At 40.7% G+C, this 24683-nt stretch overlaps 1 protein-coding gene across 2 annotated transcripts in view; it reads left to right on the forward strand.

Annotated features, from left to right (window-relative positions):
- The window catches only part of fto (FTO alpha-ketoglutarate dependent dioxygenase), a 137519-nt gene extending 118052 nt beyond the window's left edge, over nucleotides 1-19467 (forward strand). The window contains exons 9-11 of one of the 2 annotated variants that reach the window (XM_081605403.1): nucleotides 16030-16170; nucleotides 16485-16528; nucleotides 17942-19467. In XM_081605403.1, the coding sequence (XP_081461529.1) occupies nucleotides 16030-16170; nucleotides 16485-16500 (157 nt within the window). In that variant the 3' untranslated portion in view covers nucleotides 16501-16528; nucleotides 17942-19467. The remainder of the gene's footprint in view (nucleotides 1-16029; nucleotides 16171-16484; nucleotides 16529-17941) is intronic. The other variant, XM_008405567.3, reaches the window with a different exon arrangement.
- Nucleotides 19468-24683: the final 5216 nt, after the last annotated feature.

Raw genomic sequence — 24683 nt, forward strand, 5'->3', positions numbered from 1 at the left:
TCCAGGAAAGGTGAGCTTCTCATGGTTGTCATTTTGAGGTGGGAGAGCAATCATTTCCTTGGACAACAGTTCCATCCTTATCCCTGCTTTCCGCCTGTTCGGATTAGTTTCTCTCTATGAGAAAATTTGCATCCAAAACATTTACCCCTGATGTTTTTCCTTCTATATTTCAAACTTTCTTTACATTCTATGGCACCTGCCTCTAACCTTATCGGTGTCTTTCCTCTGTGTCCCCCACCGATTGCTGTACAACATTTTATTACAATTGTCAGAAAGAGAAACACTTATTTTGTTGGCTGATTACATCAGGGTGTTTTACCCGCAGATCACCAGAGCAATTAAAATCTGTAAACAAGGCAACCCATGATGCCTCAGTCCAAACAATGGGGTCCTGTAGGATAGGGAATGTGTTTGAAGGAGAAGTGTGGAAGAGAGAGTTTCTCTCCCTTTGGCTCTCTCTGTTTTTCTTCCTCATTAATTAGGAGAAGCTCCTTGAACCAGACACAGCTGTGTCGATGGGCAGCCTTGTACAATCAAAGTGACACATATTTCAGACACAAGATGAAGTTGTTTACTTTTGTGTAAGACCTCGCGTTACGCTGATGTACTTTGTTTTGCATCACAGCAAAGGCAATGTTGGCCCTATTGTGCCAGTCGCAGCTGTTAGGAAGAGAAAAGAGAGCAGCCTGCATCAGTTGCTGTGAAGAGAAGAACCTCTCTGCAGAAATTCTTGATCCAAACAAACCCAACAAAATTCAAAGAGAAACATGGAAGCAGAATTTCCCTGGATGCCTCTGTTTTAGAGCAATTAAGCTACTGAGAAGGCCTCAGCCATATGCAATAATGTAAGTATTTATGAGTGTAATTATTGAACTTTATTTTCTGTGATTCTATAACTGTCTAATAGTTTATTGGTCTGTAATTCACAACTTTTGAATGAATTACAGACTAGTACTCTGGACTAAGTTGACAGTGCCATCATTATTTAAATAAGCAGCTTATTTACAGCTGAAGATATCAATTATCTGTAATTCAATGTGGTTAACTGTGTGGTTAAAAATAGTTCTGAAGGTGTTGAAAACACCACAAGCTCCGTTTTAGTATTTTAATTTCATTAGACAAAAGGCCTCTTTGTAGTTTTGTGTGAAGACATGTGGAACATGTCATGTATTTGGTGTCAGGATGTGTGCGTATTGCTTCCGCAGTCACCCCCGCCCAGATTTATAAATTACTCAGTAGCTGAGTTTGGGCAGGTTGGAGCAGAACAAGTAGATGGAAGGAGGGACCGTGGGAGTACTGCAGTTCAGCATGGTACTGTAATGATGCCAGTCTCTGTGGGCCTCACCAGAGGCTATATGCCTTACCAAGATCCTGTTTACCGTCAGCCAAAGAAGCTGCCAGCAACCCATTTCCATAACGCCGCCCGCGGTCTTCTACGGAAACGAATTTCTCTGCGCCGGAGATGCACCATAATGCTCCCTGCTTTGTACCACTCACTTTGCATTCTCTATCTTGTGTTTCCCCCTTTTGTTTCTGTCTGCTTTCTTGCCATTTCATCTTTCCTTCAGTCTTTTCCACCACATATAGTACCGTATGTAGACAAGAAAATTACCTTTTCATCTCATTTGGCCTGAGCACCGTCTTCCATATATTTCTGTCATCTGACTACTCTCCCACGATGCACAGACTTGTGAAGTACATTGCTGGAAGTCCAATTAGATTCTCCCACTGTACATCTCTGCATCTCCTCCAGAGTTATCATGTAGCGCACATTAATTAAACAGAGGGTTAAATAAAGGGTAGGCTTTCCTACCAAATTATCCTTAGTTTTTTTCTCAGTTTATTTAAAGGGACCATTATTTTTCATGGTGGGCCAATTTATGTTTTTATCTTTTATACATGGAGAAGGTGGATTTTTTTTGTAACATTTGTATTTTGCTGAAAATAATGTGCAATTGATGTATGATCTTGTGAGTATAACTCATGCATCACAATGTTTGTATCATAGTCTTTCCCATATAAGTCAACTATGTCTGCCCCATTGTGTATTTGAACCTATGCCTCTGCACAGACACATCTCTGTGTGAGCCTGCCATCCTCAGCTTTTTCCCCTTGTTCTTTCCTGTCATATGTTTGTGCAGATTTTTTTCAGCTTCAGCCACTTGTGTAGTTGCCATGTTCCTGCGTCTGTACATCAGTGAGCATCTGCTCTTTCAACAAGGTCCCTATGGCCTCAAATGTCAGACCAAGCAGCTGCCAGACAAGTGCATTGTGCAGTAGGCTTGTGTTTCACCTCCTCCCTTCCCTCCACTTCTTGTTCTGTGATGTTAACTGTGATTGAAAGTAAGTAGGCAGCAGCAAGCGGAGAAGGGATGAGGAGAAAGGTCGGATTATTTTTTTTAGGGAGTTTTACTTTTCTTTAGTGCTGCCTTGCTCTCTAGGGCTTTTTGGTTGGGTAGGGGAGGGAGTGTCCTGTTGTGCATAACATGCTGCTCCCTTTGCCCTCTGGTGTAAAAGTCTACCGCAAAGAGACGCCATTTGTATTTTGTCCATATTTGGTCCATGTACTACTGGATGTCAAGGGAAAATACAGCGTGTGCACAAGTATCTCATATGTCTTACTGGCTTTGTCTGAATTTGCTTGTATTTACCTTATGCAAGTCTCTACTTGCATAAGGTGAAATACCACTTTATGTATGAAAAAAAGCAATTCCTTGTTTCATTCTTTTACATAGATGGCATGAAGTGTCACTCCATGATTGTTTTAGGTACTTCTAGACTTGTTTCATGCATGTGCTTTTTGTGTGAGCAAGTCAGTACAGGATGGGAGCAGTGAAGCAGAAGGTTGAGGAGGCAGACAGGTACTTCCCAGATGGGGCTTAGGGGTCAGCAGGTCATGAATCCTGCTCAATGGTGAACTTCCTCCATAGTTTCAGGTCTTTTGTTGCTAACAAAGTTTTTTCAAATATTACTCTTTATTTACCTCCACTCATCTCTCTATAGACTCTGTGCAGTGCTAGTGTTTGACGCCACATAGAACTTTGCAAATTGGCCAAAAATGTGATTTGTGTTTTATCTGATCAGAACGCCTTCTCCCACATGTTGCCCTGCAGGACTTATGGCAAAGTAAAAACAAGACTTCATTTGGCCTTGCCAATGTTGCCCTGTCAGCAGATTGCTCTACCTGAGCTGTGGATCTCTGCAGCTCCTCCACATAGCCCTGGAAAACAATCTTTGCACCTGTCTCACTGCATGTGCATAAGCAGCTGTCAAAACTTGCTGGAATAAGCTCTTATTCAGCTCATACAGACTTGCACTTGCACTCTAATATTTAAGACAGCATTGATTCCTTGTTGCACTTCATTGTAAAGATGGCACAAGATGTCCCTGGATGCAGGTTTCAAAGCACATCTAGGCTTGTTGCATGTATTTCTTATTGTGTGAGCAAGTAGCTGCAGGATGGGAGCAGTGAAGCAGAATTAATCGAGGTTGAAGAGACAGACAGGTACCCCCCCAGGAGGGGCCTGGGGGGCAGCAGGCCAGGGGTAGCCCCTCTAGCTCCCTTCCAGCACACTCTGCTCTGCTTTTAGGCGCTGCTATTGATTTGTCCAGTAGATAAAACCCACAAGTTAGCTTTTCTGCTAAGTACTGCTCTTTTCACCTCTTCTTTCCTATAAACACACACTGGACATTGGTTTACTTTGATGTCAGGTGACATTCCTTTGCCATGCCATACTGTCATTAACACAAAGTAGGGATGAACCATTAGGGGGCACTGTTAGACGTTCCTTTCCACCCTATAAACCAATCTGACATACTTTTTTATTTGATTCAACTAATGCTGTAGGAAGCTGTGAATGAATAGAAATGGAGGCTCCAGTGGATGAGAAAAGACACTTTGCTTGTCCACCATTCGCTTTCATGCATGGGTACCAGGAGGTACCCATGCATTACTCTGGTAATTCTAGCCTAAATCCTGTTATTCTAAATATCAGTTGAAATTGTTTCTCTATTTTTTTATTTTTTTTTAATAAAATCAACATTTGCAGTGAAATATAAAGTTTGAACTTGTCAGATGCAGATGGAAGCCGAGGCAACTCTTGATCAGCTTAAGACAGTTCATTTGACTGCGAAGCCTTCGTGTGATCGGAAGTCAGTCAGCACTACCTCAGTGCTAGCTGACAGACGGATGATCCGTGTCTTCAAAAGGCTTCGTTGGTGACACATTAACATGAGCCGAGCTTCCTGGAGGACTCTGAATTCGGAGCTGTCACAGGTGGCAGATGAGATAAAGCTACTATGCTGCTCTGCTTGTTTCGTAACATAACCTAACTCATGTTGAGAAGAAAATTGGCACCTGCTTGACATCAATTAAAAAGCTGTTTCTGAGATGAGAGGGAGCGTTGTTGTAACCCGTCTTGTATTTTTAATTAAAACAACCTCCTCTGAGTCATCCTCGGCTTTTTCATGTGTCCGAAGTCAGAACAGGTGTGAAGGTAAAAACAAACAAAAGCAAGACGGGAACGCCACGAGGGTTTTGGGCGTAATATAACTTCCCACGCATAGAGTTGCAGACTGGTTTATCCTTACAAGACATTGTGACATGATTTATCATTTTAATCTGTTCTTAGTTATTCCCCTTGTTTCAAGTTCTGTGTCGTTTTTCATGACAGTGAGCCAAACCTGTTATTTTGTGTCAGAATGGTTCTGTTTTTAAGTGAGAAAATAGAGGCTGTAACCAAAAGTGTCAGACATAAAAGTGATACATTGTCAAAGACTTCTGCTGTGTGATTCTGAGGATATAATTATATTTACCTGTGTCACTGTTGTGCAATAACTTCACATTAGATAGATTAAGATTTAGTAATTGCTAACTGATTTGTTTTTTAATTAGTAATCTAGAACACCATGTCACATCAGATGACAACATTTAAATATTATTTAAGGCCATTTAAATATATTTTTTAACTATTTTATTTATCCTCCATAGTGAAGGCAGTTTTATTCTTCACATTTTGTTGTGCAATTCAGGGCTACATATTATTAGAAAAACTTGCAACATGCGCTAATGTTGTCGAAGGTTGAGATAATGATATGACTAGCACTCCATAAACACATTAATTTGTATAGGAATCGGATGATTTTTTTTGTAAAGTACATTGAGAAGACATTTGTTGGGAAATAGTGCTATACATAAATGTAATTGAATTCAATTTATGTTACCATCATCTTTCTTTATGTACTCAATACATAAACAGATTGAGTTCATAGGTCCAACATAATGAGTAATCTGTCCTGCTATACCAAAGGAATTATTCCATCTAAACATAGTTTTTTATTACAAAAGGGTTGAGTCTGAACAGTTTACTCTTTGGAATAACTCACAGCTACAAAACTAGCAATATAAAATACCCCTAACTTGCACACAAAGTAGTTTTGGTAACTACCAGTACCATTTACCTCCAACATGAACAAGGAGGACAGAGACTAATTGCAGGAACAAATGTTCCAGACTGCGGGGTTTTCAGTTGTCTGGGCCTGGTCCAGGCCCTGTTCATCTCAACCTCTGTTGGCAGTCATATACACACTACACACACTATGCTCTGATTTAACCAGAGGCAGAGTCCCTGCCAGCCCCCACTCACTCTCATCAAAGATTCATAAAGGCAAGGTTCTCAATGATTTTCTGTCTCTTCCCGTATTCACAGCTTGTTGTCCTCACCCTCACCGTCTCCTGCCAGTCAGGCAGCGGAAGTCAAGCGGAATTATGGCTGAATTGGCCGCTGGCTCCCACTGTGCAAGTGTGTTTTCATGAAGTGTGTGTATGGCAGTAGGCTTTAGGTGAAGATGCACAGGTAGGAGCACATGCACAGCAGGGCAAGGGGACAAATGGGCAGTGACATGTTGATGTTGTACTAAAAATGCTGAATCCCTTGTGAGGGTAGTGAAGTCAGACTCCACCTCCTCTTCTCATTGCCTCACGCACTCCTTCCGCTGTTCTTTGTCTTCCCCCTGAACCCCTTAGCCTCGTGTGTTGTGGCAGCTTCCACTCTGGATCTAAAACTAGCTCAATCAGAGCCCCTGTTACCAGGCCCAGGGCATGCCATCTGTAGCCCTCGGAGTCCTTCCGTTAGTATGTGTGTGTCAATGTGTGTTTGCCGCCATATTTCTATTTGTGTGTGTGTCCGTTTGCACCCAAGTTTCAACGCATGGGTGTGTGTTTGTGCGTGAACCCAAACCACCGTGCCTCAGCCTGTTAGTCTTGCTGCTTACTGGGCTTAGCCAGATGAGGGCCACTCAGCCCGGATCTAATTCCTTCGGCTCTGGCAGCACTTCACTCCTGGCTCTTTTCGCCTCTCGAGCGTGCATCTGTGACCTTGGCTGACATCAGAGGGGGTTAAACTGTGGACTTGGAGATGCAACCACAGTGATTGAGTTGTAAGCTAGTTTTTGGATCAGAGCTTCCTCACAGCCATCTGGGTTTTATGTGGGGCTCAGAAAGAGGTTATCCCTCTCTTACTCCCCACAGCTGACCCGGGATCAGTTGCAACGCCAGAGAATTTAACAAGAGCCATCCTCGCTGGGATAGGTAGGGCAGAGTGGGGATGTTTATGGAGAGGGAAAATCGTTGAGACAGGAAACTAATAAAGAGTTGATCTGTTACCACTTGACTTGTAATCCTCTGTTTTCATTACGCTGAGCGCTTCTTTTGGCTTTTGTCGTCTTGTTGTCTTTGTGGCAAACAGACTAAGCCTCTGTAACCAACTTTGGCTTTTGTTTTGTTTTTTTGACACACCAAGAAGTATCAGCTTTCTCACATCAGTATTTTCATAATGAAAGGTGGTGAAACGGGATTTTCAGGTATAGTGAGTTGATTTTTGTTTGATGTTTTTTGTGGCATCAAATCATGTTAGAATCCATAGCTGATAGATTGCAGTCAAAATCTAGTCACTAGAAAGAGCTTATATTTTTGCCCCACGAATACATTTCACATATTAAATGAGAATTCATAGTCATTTTGATTTTCTTTTATTGTACTTTTAATTATTGCGCTGCCTATGCTGCATTGTTTTTTTTTAATGTTGCTTTTGACTCTAAACCATCTGGCTTTATTTTATTTTTACATCATATTTTTCACAGGTAATTTTTTTCATTCCACATTTTTATGTAAACTGATGTTCTTTCCCCAAATGCAGGGGTGCAAACAAGATCTCATTGCATGAGATGTTGGAATAGAAAATCACACTTTGGATGTCCTGGGAACCAGTAGGTTGTTGCTGTCAACACATGATATTGTCCGTTAAAGTTAATGTAATGTATTAGTCAGAGTCCTGGGAAATAGACGTAAATGTTTTATCTGTTTCTGACTCTTTTGAAGCAATAGAGGGATTTGTTCTTTACTTGCCATGTGTTGACAGAGTTGACTAAAACCAGGCTTCTCAAGCTGGCCTGTTGATTGCATTCTTTTGGATCCTTGGCATTAAATAAATATTGTGCTAGAGGTAGATTTTTTCAGAATGTTTAATTGTCAATTTTCTAAAGGATTTAAAGAGCTTGTTACTGTATTTATTATCTTGATTTAAATGTTAAAATATTTCTTTGAAAATGATAAACTGGCTATATGGGTTAAATTAAGAGAACTTGGTGTTAGTTTTATAGGCAGACTAGATTTGGCAGCTGGTGAAAAAATATTCATGTCAGCCGTTAGACAGTTGAGATGTGACAAAGACTTGAGGAGAAAGACTTTAGACTTCATTACACTGGGGGAAAAAAGAGAATGTAGCTCTGTGTTAGCTTGTTACATGCAATTGAATTAAGTTTGTAAAACTTACTTTCTTTATGTTTTTACATTAAATACTTACATTAGGTATTTATAATATTTAAAATAATTAAAAGTCTTGTCTCGTTCTCATAAGCTTAACATCATGTATTGCCTTGTCTCAGAAAACTCATTGCATTGCATAATGCCTTACAGCATTGGCATTGGGAATTGTGCTGTATTCTGCGTGACGTGTTGTGTGGTTTGTTTCTGCTTCATTTGACTCGGTAATCTACTTTCTTGGCTGTTTACTTTTGTTCCGTTTCAGGTTTTTTTTTTTTTTTTAGCTCGACTAAAGTTATTTTTGTTTCTCCACTTCCCTACCTGGTAGGTCTCATGTTTGGATCCGCCATCTAATGTGAATTATTACATTTAAAGTAGCCTTAAAACCACACACCAAGTCAACTGAATAGCCAGGTATTCATTCCATGACTCACTTCATTAGCCTTTTGAATGGTGTTTGGTGCAGTGCCTTAGGGCCTAACCTGACTGCTCTTCCAAACAAATTGCTGGGTGTTCACAACGTTTTTTTTCCTTTCGTTTTTTAATGCAGAGGCCCCTTTGATTATACTATTTACTTAATAGGGTGAAAAAAAAACTTGTGTTCTCGCAGCAGGAGTACCTGGTGATGCAGAAGTTCAAACACCTGGCAGAAAGCCCTAGTCTGGCACGAACGCACAGTTCATGCATGACTGCACACACATTCTGTGCTATGCTTGAGTGAATTTGGGACTTTGTCTATTGTTGCTTTTCTGAGGAAGTAAAGCACCAGTAGGATTTTGTCTTGCAGATTAAACAGAAAAAGTAAAGGTAGTTTTGTTATTGACTTCTTGCAGATGCACGCATGTGAACATTTTCTCGAACAGCACCACTCCTTTGTTTGTTGAAAAGATGAAGACTCAAAGAGCTTTAACTGAATCACCGATGCTGCACCTAAAATAATTACAGTTGTGCGTGCTAGGATGGCAATATTTACCTGATCATTTAACAATAACTTTTAAATGGCTGTGTCCATTTTTGCTTTATTACCAAGAGGGATTTGGATGGCCATATTAGACTTCCGCCTACACCCATCCAACTAATGAGCTCCATAATTTACGACTGCCACATCGAGAAGGATTTAACGTCATTTATTGACAAAGCCTTTGATATGATCTCAAGGAGTGTCAGCAATGAAGTGACTACTTGTATGCTGTTCAAATAAAATGTCATGTTGATTCAAAGTTGTTTCCTGCTATTGAACACTGTGCTGTTTGTTCCCATACTTTGTTTAAAGGAAAACAGAACCTTTGCTGTATGTCACTCTGTCTTTCTTGTAAAGCAGTTTAATACACACATTTCTGAAACCTGATATCTGTTTTGCAACAGTTTAAAGCTTCTGTCTCACAGTTTGCTTTACATAAAGGCTTAAGAACTTAACACCACATCCCCCGCAGCTACAAGGATGACTTGTATCTTGTCCATTTAAGATACAATACACTATAATTAGTTGAGTTAGCTCGACCCCTCTATTGTCGCTTGAAGACAGGTGGGAATTGTGCCGTCGTTAGATCGACCTTATCATGTGACTGCGGTCAGGTATTGTCCAGTAGCTGGGCTGGGCTAGGTTGCTATAGCAGCACACCACATCCATCACCAGCGTTATTGCACTGTTCAGATGATGCCCACAAGGCCTAGAGGATCTGAACAACAAGGGAAGGGGAAGGATAAAATATTTTAAAAAAATATTATTTTACAATATCACTCCCACAATAACTTTTCACAGCAAAGGCAATCAATCAAAAAATAAGAGTTAGTGCTCCCATTGCCACATTCACCATGTTCTTGATGAAGCCTCTTCGCCATCGTAAGATTTGCAGCCTGTGTAATTCTAAGCTGGGAAAAGCTTAATCACTCTCAGGATTGTAACCATTTTTACCCTTACCATCAAGTCTTCCTATTGCTCCACTTTCTCCCCAGGGGTTTTATAAATGAACGTCATTCGGAAAAACCTCAGTGTCTGGTCGGAACAGAGTTTAATTAGTTTTGTCTGTTTACATACAAATGTCTCATTGTGGTATTTTGTCACGTTTGCATGCTGAGTAGAGCCAGGCGCCCCATCGCAGTACAGATATACTACGTTAAACTTTCTTTTAAATTGTCTTTCATTTCTTTTTCCTACTTTAAGCGGTGTGTTCTACTTGAATAACTCTTCAGCCAGATACAGGTGGCTGGAAGGCCAAAAGTCACAATCATTCTCATTCTTACCGAGTCAACCTTGAGCACACACACTCAAGCCATCTCTCTTTCAGCCTTAGGGGTTGATCTGTCTCTCCTCCCCTTGCTGGAAAAGTAAACTGCCAGGAGGACCCTATCTATTTGTCCTTTACCTGCCTTCTTTTTTTATTAGAACCTGATTGCATTTGAACAATAGTTGTCCTCTCATAAATTTTGCGCCTGTGTTGACATTAGGCCACATTCCATCCAGTACCCTCAGGAGGAGAAAGAGCAGGCCAGGGTGTTTGGTAATTTGTTACGCTGTTAAGCACCTAATAGACGTCCACCTGGTTTTTGAGAGCAGTAGCAGCAGTTTAGGAGCTCCCCTCCTTTGCACTTCCAGGCTGCTAGTGTTTTATTGCCTTCAATTATGAAGGCTGACTTTAGCGTCTACCTGGCTTTTGTGTGTGTGTGTTTTTTTCTGTTACATCTGGTTCATCCAGCTCCAGACAGGGCAGAGAGCCAGGCCACATCAAACACTCTCGGTGTAAAACAGGCGAGGACTGTGAAGGTATAACAAAACTTCTATGATTTTGCCGTAGACTCCCTTGTAACCCAGAGTCCTGGGTTTGAAGCTAGCTTAAGATGCCAATAACGAACCTTATTTGTTTCATGTGGTTTAATGAGCAATATAGACTTCAGCTGGCAATGGGGAGACCTCACAGAGTCTGAGGAAGAGGCTACCCCACCCACAGGTACCCATACACTCCGACAGAATCATTGTTCCCAGCAGCAGCGCAGTCGTAAGTGGCACGTGGGTGGAGTGGTGGGGGTTTTAAACAAGCCCTCTTACTAATGCCCCCTTTTTGCCGTTACCGCAACCATTAATTAAAGGGGAAAAAAAGAGTGCATCAGATGTTGGTTTTATTAGCCAAGGCTCCTTAGAGGGACTCAAAAAGAAAGGAACATATGTCACGCATTTGATCATGCCCCCCTCCCTCCCTGGTACTTGCCCACCTCACATACAAAATGTACAGTCAGCAGCCGTCTGCAGACACAATAGCATTTGCTTGATCTTAAGGAAACTGTTAAAAGCTGGCCCTGCTCACGCTTTAGTTTCTGCTGGCTGGTTCATATTCTCCACTACTTCACATTTGAAGCTATAATTATGGTAGTAAATGATCAAATTTAAATTTAAAGGTTTGTGTGTCAGTCTAATGTCTCCAATATGACAAAAACCGGGGTTCAACGTGACTTTTTGAGTTCTGGGTGGCATAGGCTGAGATTCAAACCTTAAAAGTACGTGGGTTCTGCTCTCTGGATGACTGTCTTGTATCTTGCACAATACCAAGATTAGTACCTGGATTAGAAGCAATCAACCCGTCTGTCTTTCACCCATTAAAACTGTAACTGCCTAAAATAAGAGGCAGATGTGCTAAATCACTAATTTTGTACACAATGTTGCATGCATACTAAAAGTACATAGATAATATACTTCTTTCATTCTCATTTTCCCTTGGAGCGTGATTGCATGCCCTAGCTTCAGGGACACGCTGATTTATGAGACACATGCCTGTTTTTTCATGACTTGTTTGATTGCATTCTCAGCTCTCAGGCACTCAGGCTGCCAAAACCATAAAAGTTCACACCTGCGCAAAATTTCTTGCGAGTCAGATGAAACAGGCAGAGCATGAGGAAGCAGGTGATCTAAGGTATTTCACTTCCCTTGATCAGCACAGGCATGTAATACAGATGAAAAAGTGGCAAGGCTGATTGATTGATGTTCAGTATACTTTTGTACAAGTTTTATCTTTTGGGGTGGTTAAGTTCATAGGCAGGGAAGGACACATACTTTTGAAATGGTTCTTTGTTCAGTGTTGATATTGGTCTCCGCTGGTGTCCTTTAATGTACTGTGTACAAAATACACCACTGGGGTAGCTATAGTTACACATTTAAAGTCTAATATTTCTTTTTCTTTATCTGTTCTGATCTTCATAAAACATACTTTCATTGAAGTTAGGCAAGGGTAGGTGTGAGATTCTCACAGTAACATAACCCTGAAAATGTTTCTTGATAACCACACAAAACTCTTAGACAAGGTGTGTAGCAATAGTTTTTATTCAAACCACAAAAAGTAATACTTATTTGTTGTTGTTACAATTTTTTTTATATTTACAGTTAAAGTTTTCAACACATTTTACTATCATTTTCCGTACGCACTGAATCATTGCAGAGTCATGTAGGGGCTGCTGATTCAGGGCTCCATAACATTAATTTGTAGTCAGGAATAGAGAGTTAGACAACTCGGGCGAATGTGTCAAGAATCATAAACCTACTCCCTTATATAATTTTTTTTCAGTGATGTATGTTTAAAAAGAAGAATTAGATTTTATTTAAATATAAGGTGATAAATTGTCAAAGTTGGTGTAAGCCTAAGGTTGTTTTTTTTTCCATTATTGTTACTTTTTTTTTTTTTTCCGATAAACACTTATGGAAAATTTAATGAACATGTAGAGTGAATGGCTACTGAGGTCAGTAGAAGTTTAATTAAATTCAAATGCATACCAGCTGTAGTTTCAAACGAAAAAATGACCTCACCAACCACACTCCTGCAGTTTCCACCCAGTGGCTTTTCAATCAGTCAGCTTTCTCTCTTACAGACAATAGGAACGTTTACTTGTTACCAACGCTGAAACAAATAAGGGAGTGCGATGCTTAATTTGTAAATCAAACAATGCCGGAACTTAAATAGCAAAGTGAGAGAGGAATTAACTGAGGCCCAAACACAGATACTGAAAAATTTTGCTAAATTATGTTTAAATGCTTCATGTGTAATTTATCACATAAAGCAGGACCATGTATTGCCTGGTTATTTAGTATACCCCACAGTGCGTTTCCTCCTCCTCCTTGGAAAACAAGCGCTGCTCTAACTTTTTTGCCTCCACTTACCTTTTTCTTTCTTTGACTTTTGTAAAAAAGCAACACACCATTTTGGCATTTTGTATGATGATGTCCTGAGTCAGGAAGCCCACGCACTGTAGTCCCTTGTGATTACAAAAAACCTTCTGTAGCAATAATGCAATAAGCGTTGTCTCCTATCTACATTCTCGGTTGTTTTTCACTTTGCCTGACACAATTGTGCATTTATCAGTGTAATTGCTTGAGTCGGAAGCACTGATGTTGTCTATTAGGCGGATTTCTACCCTGTTAAGAGCGTAGAGCCTTTTAATGTATGACCCTGCTTGAGTGTACTCCTACACAATTACACACCAACCAGAGATTGAAAGTACTGATGATGCTGATGATTTGGCTGGTCAGGACGGTGGGTGATCTGATGGCAGGGATGATATTGGACCACCCTTCACTCTTCTGACAAGCCTTTCAGATGGACTCAGAGAGCGAAACAACAAAGTGAAACTGAGGTTAATCATTTTATTTACTCAGTTTTCTCTCCCCCCTTTTCTCCTCTCCTTCCTTTATTCAACCAAGTGATGGAGCTCGGACCATGGAGTGCAGGGGGAGGAAATCGATAGGGAGCGCATTACAGTAAAACGTATTGATTAGGAGACCTGTGAGCAGTGTGTTGGTCGCAGAGATGGTGGAATGATGCAATGCTTAAAGGAATTTATCCTTTGACTTTTACATTAACCTTTTATTGACTGCTTTGCCTGTCCATAATTAACACTCACTTTAGCTAAAGTGGTTAGTTTGAGCGCAAAGGGGCTCGGGCCCTTATTACAGTGAGGGCCGTGGAGCTACTGCCCCAGCCGCAGTTCAAGTGCACTGTGCTGCACGGAGGTACAGGCCTCTGTGGAATAGAGGCGATGGAGTCCTAGATACCTTTCGCATTAGCATACCATTTGAGCAGGGGCCTGCCAGGCTATAAGGTTTCAGGGCAAATTGAAATGAGTGATTGTATTGCCAATCTCTCTTGACCGAGCGCCAGATGGGATAGTTAGGCCCATATCTGTCTGGGGTTAATCCATTGGAACAGCCTGGACTCGCAAACACGTTCTCTACCTCCTTTAAAGCCCTCCCTTTCCAACACCACTGAACACACACATGCACGCCTTTTTGTCTTTGACCTTAACTTTAAGGTGGACTGCTCTGCCAGGGGAAAGTCTTTCGGAGGGCCTTGTTTGTACGCCACTGTGGCTTACACAGAATATCTTGTGAGAGCCCTGGAGAGCTTAAGGCACCTCGCCCGGTATTGACTTTTTGTTTGGTTCCATTTTAGCAGTCAGGGGACGGTACTCGGGGAAACAGTGGTAGATTGTGTAAAAGTGTGTGCTGAATTACCTTCACTATATTATCTTTGATAGTCCTCCAGCCTCTATATCTTTTATATCTCTGGTAAACCAGGAGCCTTCTGTTTGCGTACAAATGTTGCAAGATCCCTTGTCAAATAAATGCAGCAGCTCTGTTGAAGGTGGCCAGTCGGGGTTTCACGCTATGTAGCCTTTCATTATGACTCAGGGCAGCAGAAAAAGGCTGTTCTTTCATAGCTCTGCTGCATGAATACTTAATCAGACCAAATCAAAAGCATGGCTTCCTCTGGCCTGTGGTGTCCATAAGCCGATGTCAGCAGAATCGCACGGTGTGTATGTGTGTTTGCTGTCTGGGTCAGTTTGCACTCACACACTGCAGAGATCAGTATGCCATCCATGTCTTCATCTTCCCTCTCTGAAGTGGTGCTTCCTTTAATTCGCACCCTAAATAAATGATGAGAACATTTAAACACACGGCTCGTCGCAAAGCCCCAAGGTCGCTTAATCGTATTATTTATGAAGTGATGTGCTACATAATGGTACTTAGTGCATGTTAACAGATGCTATTATCAGGCCCTGATCCAGAACGCCAAAAGATATATTGGACAGTGGATGTTAATGCTGCTCCTCACCACCGTAATGCAGCAGCCGTTTAAAGGGCTAACCGCACCAAAAATGCAGCACTTAGGCTGAGAGCCAGTTGAACATTAAGTGGCTCTGGAGAAAATATATTACAACAAATTGTGGCAGCCCCCGGCTGTCCCCTAACAACTTTAACATCCCCTCATCCCATCCATAACTGACCCCCATATCTTTCTTTTGGTCTCCTTCATGCCCTCCGCTCAGTCGGTGGCCACAAGGTGGTGTTGGTGGTTGGGCGTCTGTGGATTGGGTAAAGAGATATGACAGACGGTGGCATAATGACTGAGTGGGGAATATAGCTGGCCTTGTGGCTCGGGAAGCACACACTACACAGGGAACATACAAAATGCCATATCCAGCCTCTCCCTGTTGCACCTCCAGGTCAGGGGTCACTCTCGTCTGTCAGGAGGAAGAGGGAGGGCAGATTTACAGTGACAGCAGAGAGCACAACAGAGTCACAGCAGTAAATATTTACACAGGTCTGACAAAAGATGTGGCCGAGGTCTGCGGGGGTTCAACATACTGTGGAAATTACAGATGACCTCCAATTATTAATCACACAACAATCATGCTGTTACACGAAGAGGCTGGGGTTTCTCACTGCAGCAACAGAGAGTGATGTTCTTATGAAAGCATCCTGCTGTGTGGGGCTATTGGTGAGTGTGAAATGAACAGGGCATTAATCATGATGCATGATATCATGTCTTATCATCACTTTTATGCTGTCACAGGCATTCATCGCTTGAGAAAATATGTTCTGACATCACTTTTCCTATTTGTCTCAGCTATGTTTGGTTCTGGGAGCTTTCCTGGCTTGAAAGTGTGTCAGTATTGCCAAAAACAGTTCAAGCGTTCAAGACAAGTGCAGGAAATTCAAATGCTTACAGTCTCTTTTATACAAGAGAGACAAAGACAAACTCCTAAGCTGCAAGTGAGATAGAACATCCTCCATTTATCTCCAGCTCTTAACAAATTCACTGTTGTTGAACGCAGCAGCAGAAAGTCTTCCAAGTCTGTTGCCCTGATGTGTGTTTCTTCCAATTAGTTCTGATGGGAGGGAGGAGTTAATGGCTTTGTGTGTTTCCTGTGTCCTCTCGCCTCAGGTGCCACTCGAGTCTGGCGCAGACGTTACCCCCCGAGGAGGCCCCAGTGGACCGACCCTTCTGGGGTGTGGATGACCCCGGCATGCCTCTGCCCTTTGATCTGGCTGATATCATCAGCAGAGTGGAGTCACTGCTGTGGAGGTGGGCTCAAAATAAATGTACACACTCACTGAATAAGTATATTTTTTAATGATGGGCAAAATTGCCTGAGTCATCTTTTATTGCAGTAGCATAATCTCACACAAAAATTAAGAAATCCAACATTTGAGTGCATTTATTCAGTTGGGAAAACAATCTCATCTTAAAACCCTTTTTTTAGTGGTAAGGGATCCACGTAGAAAAAAATCTAAAACATTTGTTTGACTGTAACTGGAGTCGGGTCGGGTCAGTTCTTCTCACACACCTGCAGCCTCCAGTCTTCACCTCCTCCAACACTAACAGATTTTTGTGCTTAGTCTGTCTGCCAACTGACCACAACTAGAGAAGAAAAGAAGTGTTGGTGAGTATCCCGTTGAGATTTTGAGGGTGTTTTTAACCTCCATTACTCCCTTCAAATGTTGGTAATTTAAGTATTGGTTCTTCTACAGTCTAATCAATGGAACCTGAAAGAACCTGATATCTATGTCATAAATATGCATACATAAAGTGAAACATAGAGCCATAAATTATGTAAAAATTTCTAGAAAATCTCAACTTAAAGTTAAATACAAATTAAAATAATTCTACAGTTACAATCATTTTAAGGTATAATTCTGGATGTCAGTAATTGTACCAATCAATTATTTTTTAACATGGTATTTGTCCCAAATTCATAACTTAAGTTAAAGGTTGTGTTTTTCTCTTTTTTTTCATTTGGCTAATATGCAACAGCAATAAAAGACACTTATTTCATGGCTTTTCATACAGCAAAACTAGGTTTGCATTACATGTGCCTGCTGCTGTATGATTGTAATAATACACCAATTCAGCATCCATTTACTCAAGTGCTTGGCCTGTTTATTTAACACTTTTCTATAAGTTAATAGACCAGCTATTATTATTCAGTGTTTTACATAAATACGTGCACACAGACACGCAATAACTGATGTGATTATATTTAGAGCAGTTTGTGAACCGTCAATCATGACATGGAGACTGAAACGTACATGTGGAGCACACGATGTGGGAACAGCTGAAAGGCTTGCTCAAGGCACTAGCAACACAAATGGCCATTTATGGTCATTATGAAGACCCAAAAGGACAATTTAAATAAAAAACAAAAATCAAGCACGAGTCTTAGCAGCACTATTTCACTCTGCGCAGAGATTCCTACAGCCCTAAAAGTCTAACTTGAACTGGTCACTTCACATACAGCTTGAGCCAACAGACACACCTGCTTCAAATTGTGAACAAAATTATGTTTAAGATTCAAAATTTGAGTTTATTTTGTGTAAATGGAGCCAGTTCAAAAGTCCTCTACTTTCATGATGTCTATTTCATGTTTGTCTATTTCTCTTTGTTTTCAAATTACATTACAACCACAAAATAAAAATAAAAATGCGTTCCATTATAGATGAAAGCGATGCATGGCTTAGAAAACTGTTTTTTCAAATGAAATCAGAAAAGTGCAGCATATTTGTACTTGTACCCGACCCCAACTATAAGACAAAAAATTTTAGAATTACCTTTCACTCAATTTATGTTTTTTCTTGGTATGGCTCCGTATCAACTTTGCACAACCTAGTGACTCAATATTTGCAAACTCTTCTTTGATCACACAAAATTGAGCTCATTGGTTTTGCAAGAAAATGTGCATCCACTGTTGTTTTAAACTATAATTGAGAGCTTAATAAATTCAATGATTCCATGTTCAGCCTTAGTCTTTCACATGAATAAATATTTCATATTTATTGTTTTGTTTCTGTTCCATTAGGATGTGAAGGACAGATAAAGGAACTAAGGATGAAAGAAATCAACCCACCAGCTTCTCTGAATGGTCCCCACTTCAGTTTGAGGAGACTGACCACTGATGCTACATTTATTGTGATTCCATCATGGTTGGATTCCTTGTGATTGGGGCATCTACACCCTTTCCTTCTCTTTCACCCACCGCTTTCCCTGCCGATACTGGCATTCCGGTCGCTCCAACTTGGATTTGTCTGGGAGCAAAGACCAGACCACCACCTTTATATCCAGAGTAGTGCTTCAGTAACATGCTAACAACGCAGAGCTTAGCATTGAGCTACTAGTATCACAACGGTCTAACAAAACATACGTGGAACCTACATTTCAGTGTTGGCATACATTGTGTAACTATTTATTATTTCTGTGTACTCTGTTGCTTAATCTCACGTAATCCGAACATGCTTTTATCAATGGATCGACTCCTCGGTAGTCACAGTACAGTACATCCATATATGCTTTCTGCTTGTCTCACAGTGTTATGATACAGTATAGATTGGTAAGAAAACTCACTTTGGTCACATGGTATCGCATTCTTCACTTGTGTATAGTGTAACCCCGTTTTATTGTGTTCAGAAGTGGAATGAGCCTGAAGAGACCAAAGAGAGACTATGATAAGAAAGTTCTGAATGTCATCCGGTGGAAAACATGAAGAACGTGTCGTGTTTGTGGTGCAGTGGCGTGCTTGTGCCATTTTGCTTTGCGAATGTACTTTGTGTGTGTGTGTGTGTGTGTATGCGTGTGTGTGTACATTTACCAATGCGACTATACATGTGATCGGTTGTTGACTTGTGTGTGTGTTTTTTTTTGTGCACGCTCTCTCCCCCACATGCCTACATAAAGGCGCGAATGTGTGAATGTGATGGTGTGTGTGAGCCCTGCAGGACGCCTGCTAGTTGTTTGTTCTTGAAGACGAAGAAACGGGGAGCTGCAGAAGAGTCCCTTCTTCCTCTGCTCTGATGAAAGGCAGCTCTGATAGAATGACCCGGAACACAACCGCCGTTTCTCATAATTACAGCTGTTCAGTCGCTTTTAATTACTCTTAAAGCGTGTAGAGCACCACGTTCCCCTGTAATGCTGCGGGCCATCCGAGAGAGCGAGGGGAAGATCCGGAGCTTCTGACAAAATCCACTTTCAGAAAAGCTGCAAAAACGGGTTGAGGAAGAGGGCCGACCTCAAAGTGATTTAGCAGCTCAGCTAGTTTTATTTTTCTCTAATTCATGATGAAGTAGAGATGCTGTTTGCTATTAAAAATGCAAAATGCACTCCTTTTTTTACTTCTAAGGTTTTTTCCAAGATGTTAATGGTTGCCAAACGCTGTTCTTCTTACTTCTTCTCTTTCAGCGCTTTTTGTTGTTTGTTATTGTCGGGGAGATTGGTTTGTAGATCAGCAGCGGCGTTGACTTGTTTGAATCACTCTGTGCTCCCAGCGCCTCAGCTTGTATGTCTGAAGCAGTAGGAATGGCAGTAAATAAAAAAGAAATGTGTTTTATCCAATCGCCTGAATCCTTCTCATTTTTTGAAAGTTGTATTCCTACCCAGTAACAGCACACAGGTACAAACTGTTCATTACAAAAATAGGTGCAGACATAAAAAATCATGTTTCCAATCATATTTCCTAGCCTAAATCTTTTGAAACCAATACGTATAGTAGTTAACAAATGTATGCAGGCTTAGCCGATAAAAGATAACATTAGAACAATGTAACTTGTGTGCAAAAAAGAAGTCTTACGTTAGAACATGTCTCAAAAATGTACTCAAGTAAATGTGAATACAATATTGTATTTTTATGGAGTTCATATGGTTTTGATTTGTCGGTGTGCTGCAAACATTCTTGTGCAGCTCTCTCTTGAAAAATGGATTTTTAATCTCATTGAGACATACCTGGTTAAGTAAAGGTTACAGTCTCTGTACTTTGTGTTTGTCTATTGTAACGGGAACAAATCTGTAAAAGTTAAAGGGATCTGAAGCCTTTTGCAAGTCAATGACTGGAGAATATGTTCTGCTGATTTAATGGGCTACAACTTAAAACAGTGCCAGTATCTTTAATATTGCATCCCTTAACATTTTGCCATACTATATTTTGTGTTTGGAGAAACCTCCCGATACCCCTGAGTGAGCACTAGAGCTTATTTTCCTTTCCTTTATTTTTATCAGATAACCTGCTGATTCTTTTATCTCCGAGAAAAGCTGCTGTGTCAGCAAAAACTTTCCTCCGACTGACTCGTGGACAGATGGATTGAACGATGTCTCTCCCAGTAAAAGAAATGACGGCTAATATTCTCAATTGCACTTTGAGACCTCACCGCCCCGCCCTTTACCAGCTGCTGTCCCAGAGGTTGCTTGTGTTAACTACTTCCTGTAGTGGCTGAGTGACTGAGTGATGGATGAGTGTGGAGCATTCTCCCCCCTTAGGGGGCAACTAAAAAAAGGGGCCCCACTTGAAGAGACAATTACACGGCGCTGGTGAGAGCCACAGGTATGCATTGTTCTGACCGGGGTCAGCCGCCATCCAGCCAGCCGAGCCATACTCAATTAGGCCGACAATAGGGGCAGAGAGAGATAAAATAACCAGGTGTGTGGTGAGGAAAAGGTATCGGTTTAGGGTCAAATCCCAGTCAAATGTTCCAGTGTGCGGCTGTGGCGGTAAGGCTGAATACAGTTTAGATAAATAAAATAAAATCAAGAAATGTGTTTTAACTTACCTGTGATAAATATTTAGACACCACCTGCAAAACGTAGATTTATTATAAAATTTTGGTGAATAAAAATCAGTCAAGGTTAAATGAGGAACTACTCCAGATCTATAATGTATCAGGCAGCCCTGGTCACACTTTTGGTTCTGGGCTCTGTGCAGCAATCAGTGCACGAGCTACACACTCTAAAATGTATTTTGTATATACCAAAAATGAAGACACTTGTTAAAAAAATGTGCATGCTTGAGTTTTTGTAAGCTGATCCGCATGTGTAATGTATTTGTGTGTGCGATCATTGTGTGTCCAAGGAGTCCTGGCTGGTGTCAGAGGCCCCGGGGCCACAGAAGCAGCAGTAATTGTAGAAGCAGGGAGAAGAGCTGAAGATAGCATCGCAGCTCTGGGGCGGCTGTCAGCAGTGGGACGGCCTGCTCTCATTTGTCACCAACGCAGACACACACCACTCAGCACCAACAAAACATTGACTTGATTGAGTACATGTGAAGCAACACAAGCCCTAATGTTTTGCAACTGTTAATTACACTGAAGGTCATAAAAGAGGCAGAGCGGAGAAGTTTCACATCAGCATGAAGACTGTGCAGCACATAAAGTAACTGCTGTAAATCCAGCTAAAGGTTAAAGATCTGAATCACTTTCTGGGGCCGGTGCAATCTTTTCCTATTCATGTGCAATTTAGCTCGTAAAAGCTTTGGGTTGTTTATGCAAGATACATAAAAGTCTATTTTGTTTCTTTGCTAGATTTCTATTTATTAACCACCATAAAATTTAAATACTAAAAACAGAAGAAAAACATTTTTTATAAACCATAATTATGTGCCTTTTGTTCCGAAGTTATCCATGCGTTCAGTTATTTTTTTATTGCTTTGCCTGTAAGGTAGTTGTTTTATTTACGTGATTTGATCATTCTGTTGTGTGTCAAGTGGCTGAATGTCTGTCTCTGTATTACTGAATTCTGTAAAGTACTTTATGTTACACCTTACTGTATGAAAGTGCTCTACTAATAAAGTTGGATTAATTACTTGATCATGGAATTTTATCATACAGGAACCCATTTATTAAAGGAATTTGGATTATTATTTTTGACTCGACTCTTGACAGAGACCTTTTCACTTTTTAAAAAATATATATCATTGTCAAAAGAAGCTTGAAACAAGAAGTATTCAGTAAGAATACATATGGTACCATATACAATTTAAGGACTTTCCCAGTCCACCTGATAACCAGATGATAGATTTTTTTGAGGGTAGTGTGCAAAACACTGAAGTTGACCATGCTTTCCTTTGATGCCATGCAATGACAGTAAAACTATTTGCTTTGTTAGGGCCACGCATAATTGAATCATCTGCATCTCATCTAAAATGGATGGATCCACAGTCCAAACTGGCCATCCCAGAACATTAATTTGTATTTTATGTTGGCAAGATGCATTTAAACAAAATTAATTACACAACGTTTTTGCACCACGCTGGAGAAATTCTCTGATGAGCATTATTATTTTTATTAGTAGTATAAGTATTGTCTTTTTTTTTATGTTTCAAGAATTTATTTTGCAGAAATGCTACAGTAGCGCTAAAAACCAATAAATAAACATTCAAATACTCAGTGTTGAAACATACCTATTTTTGCTTTTACAGTATTGAAGTTGCAGGATGTAAGAAGCGCAGCCTATAGGCCGATAGAAAACTGATCACCACTGACATGCTTCCTTGCCCCCCGTTCATTCAGCATGAGAGTGAGAGCGAATTGACGGTGAAGTCATGTTGGTGATGTTTATGTAGTCAGAAGCCTTGCAGTTAAGCAGCTCTGATGAACACAAGCTATGGCGTGATGAGTGTGTGCACTTATTGCAAAGTGGAGAGGAGGTCTTCAGGGAGAAAGCCCTTTCAGATCAAACAGTAATCTGATCAAATGTAGAGCATGTTTGTGGGTCTTTGCTGTGGCCCTGGCTCTGGTAACCAGCCGCCGCAATATCATCTGTCCTGCAGGACCTCAGTCTCTTTATCTCACCCTCTTTCATTACCAGTCTGGAACGGCTGACCCATTTCTCCCATTCAATCCCCATATTCATTCCACACTCATTGATCTCTGCTGGTTGAATTTTCTACCACTGGAGTTTGTCTGAAAAGATGATCTTTGTAGCAGTTGCAACACTGTGGCTAGTGTAGAAACAGATCCCAGGAGCACGGGAGTTGGGATTCTTTGTATGCTGAACGGTCTGCTCCACTGGGTTATTTGATCTGATGACAAAAATCACCTGGCTTGCCTTGGGGAACCAAACCAAAGTCAATGTTACATGTCAGCTAATGTTCAGCTTTTGTTCTTTATTTCAGAATGAAATTAGTTGTACTTTAGCCAACTATAAAGCACAGAAGCAACAAAAAGAAAGTTTCTGATTGTGAATTCTCACTTTTACACCATTCCAGTCCACTGAGCCCTGTTTCTCCAAACCACCGATGAAGCATCCCCACTCACACCTGTCTCCCTCTCTTAACATTGCGAGACCCCTTATTGCCCCGCCATTCATATCAGTGGGATTAAATGGATCGTTTTCCAACGTTAGCAGCTCCTCCGCCGAGTGGTCTTGATGTCAGGGCCAAGCATAATTGAGTCATCTGCATCTCATCTAAAATGGATGAAAGGACTTTCTGATATCGTCAGTCCTCTCCCCATGCAGCAACCCACTAACACACGCACACACACGCATGCAATCCACACCTAGGACGAAAGAGAGAGAGCTTTTTATTCATTTTAGGAAGATAGAACAAAGGCAGCCAGAGGTAAAGGAGCTATAACAACATCACCAGTGGAATTAGAAACCAAAGAATACATTTATCAAAACGGTTGTACTTACTTACATGCAGACCTTGCAAAACTATTAATAATTTTCCACATTTTGTCACTTTATCTTGAAGTCTCAGACAGAGGAAGATTGAAAAATTTACAAATATTTCATAAAAAAAAAAAAAAAAATTATTTTGTTTTTTAGAGAAAAAACAAAAAGAGAAATCCCGTATAATTTTCCAGCCGCTTGGTAACTTTGCTCTAGTTTGTATGGGCTGATTACATAAAATCCCAATAATACACACAGGCTTATCAGTTGTACAAGTGTAGGAAGAATGTGCAAAAGTCCAAGCGGTATTTATTCTTCTGCAAGGCAATGTACTGTGTGCGACTGTACACTGCAATGAATTGGCACTATTTATAAAGCTTTGAGCATTTACACAAGATTTGGGAAGATGCTGTCATTTTTCTCCTAACAGGACTTTTTTTTTTTTTTTTTTTCTCCGAAGCAGCACAGGAGAACAAAGTGACAGCTAATACTTTACAGGTGAAGCATTCCACCTGAAGGCAGCTGGGGACAAAAGTATCAAATTGTCTCCTTTCAACGTTGATGGCAATTAGAGTCATTTATTGTACGAGAATCATCACAGTGATGCATTTTACTTACCGGGAGTTTTTTTTTTTTTTTTTTTTTTTTTTTTTCCTTTTCAAAATCTCTCTGAGATCCTCCTCAGAAAACAACAAAAGGACGAGTACAAAGACGCAGATGGATCTGTTGATCTGCCTCATTTCAAAAGATGAAGACAAAGCTGAAGATGAAAGAGAGATGTTGTTCAACAAGAAACAGAGAATATAACCAGAAATGAGACAGAGAAAAAAATTGTGTAATATCTACTGTTCCTCGTCTTCTATCAGCATTTGAAGTCTTTCTCAGTTGCATCGGACTGCAAAGGCAATCGACCTCATCATTCTCTTCCTATGCTGCCATCGTGTTTAATATATCTCCAGGAGACTGTCAGAACAAAATTGTGAATATTAGGTCATTCTTAAGGATTATTTTATATGCAGAATCCAAGAGGCAATGGACAGATATGAGAAGGGAGGAGGGATTGCTTTGAAAATGGGGGGTGTGGGTGGCAGAAAGGTGTGGTGTGTTCGTCAGGAGTGATGCTCACCTTATCTGCTCCAACCTTGAGGATGAATTGGCAGCCACCCGCT

This window comes from Poecilia reticulata, chromosome 3 (assembly GCF_904066995.2).
Source record: "Poecilia reticulata chromosome 3, P_reticulata-male-v2, whole genome shotgun sequence".
In the NCBI taxonomy this organism is placed as follows: Eukaryota; Metazoa; Chordata; class Actinopteri; order Cyprinodontiformes; family Poeciliidae; genus Poecilia; species Poecilia reticulata.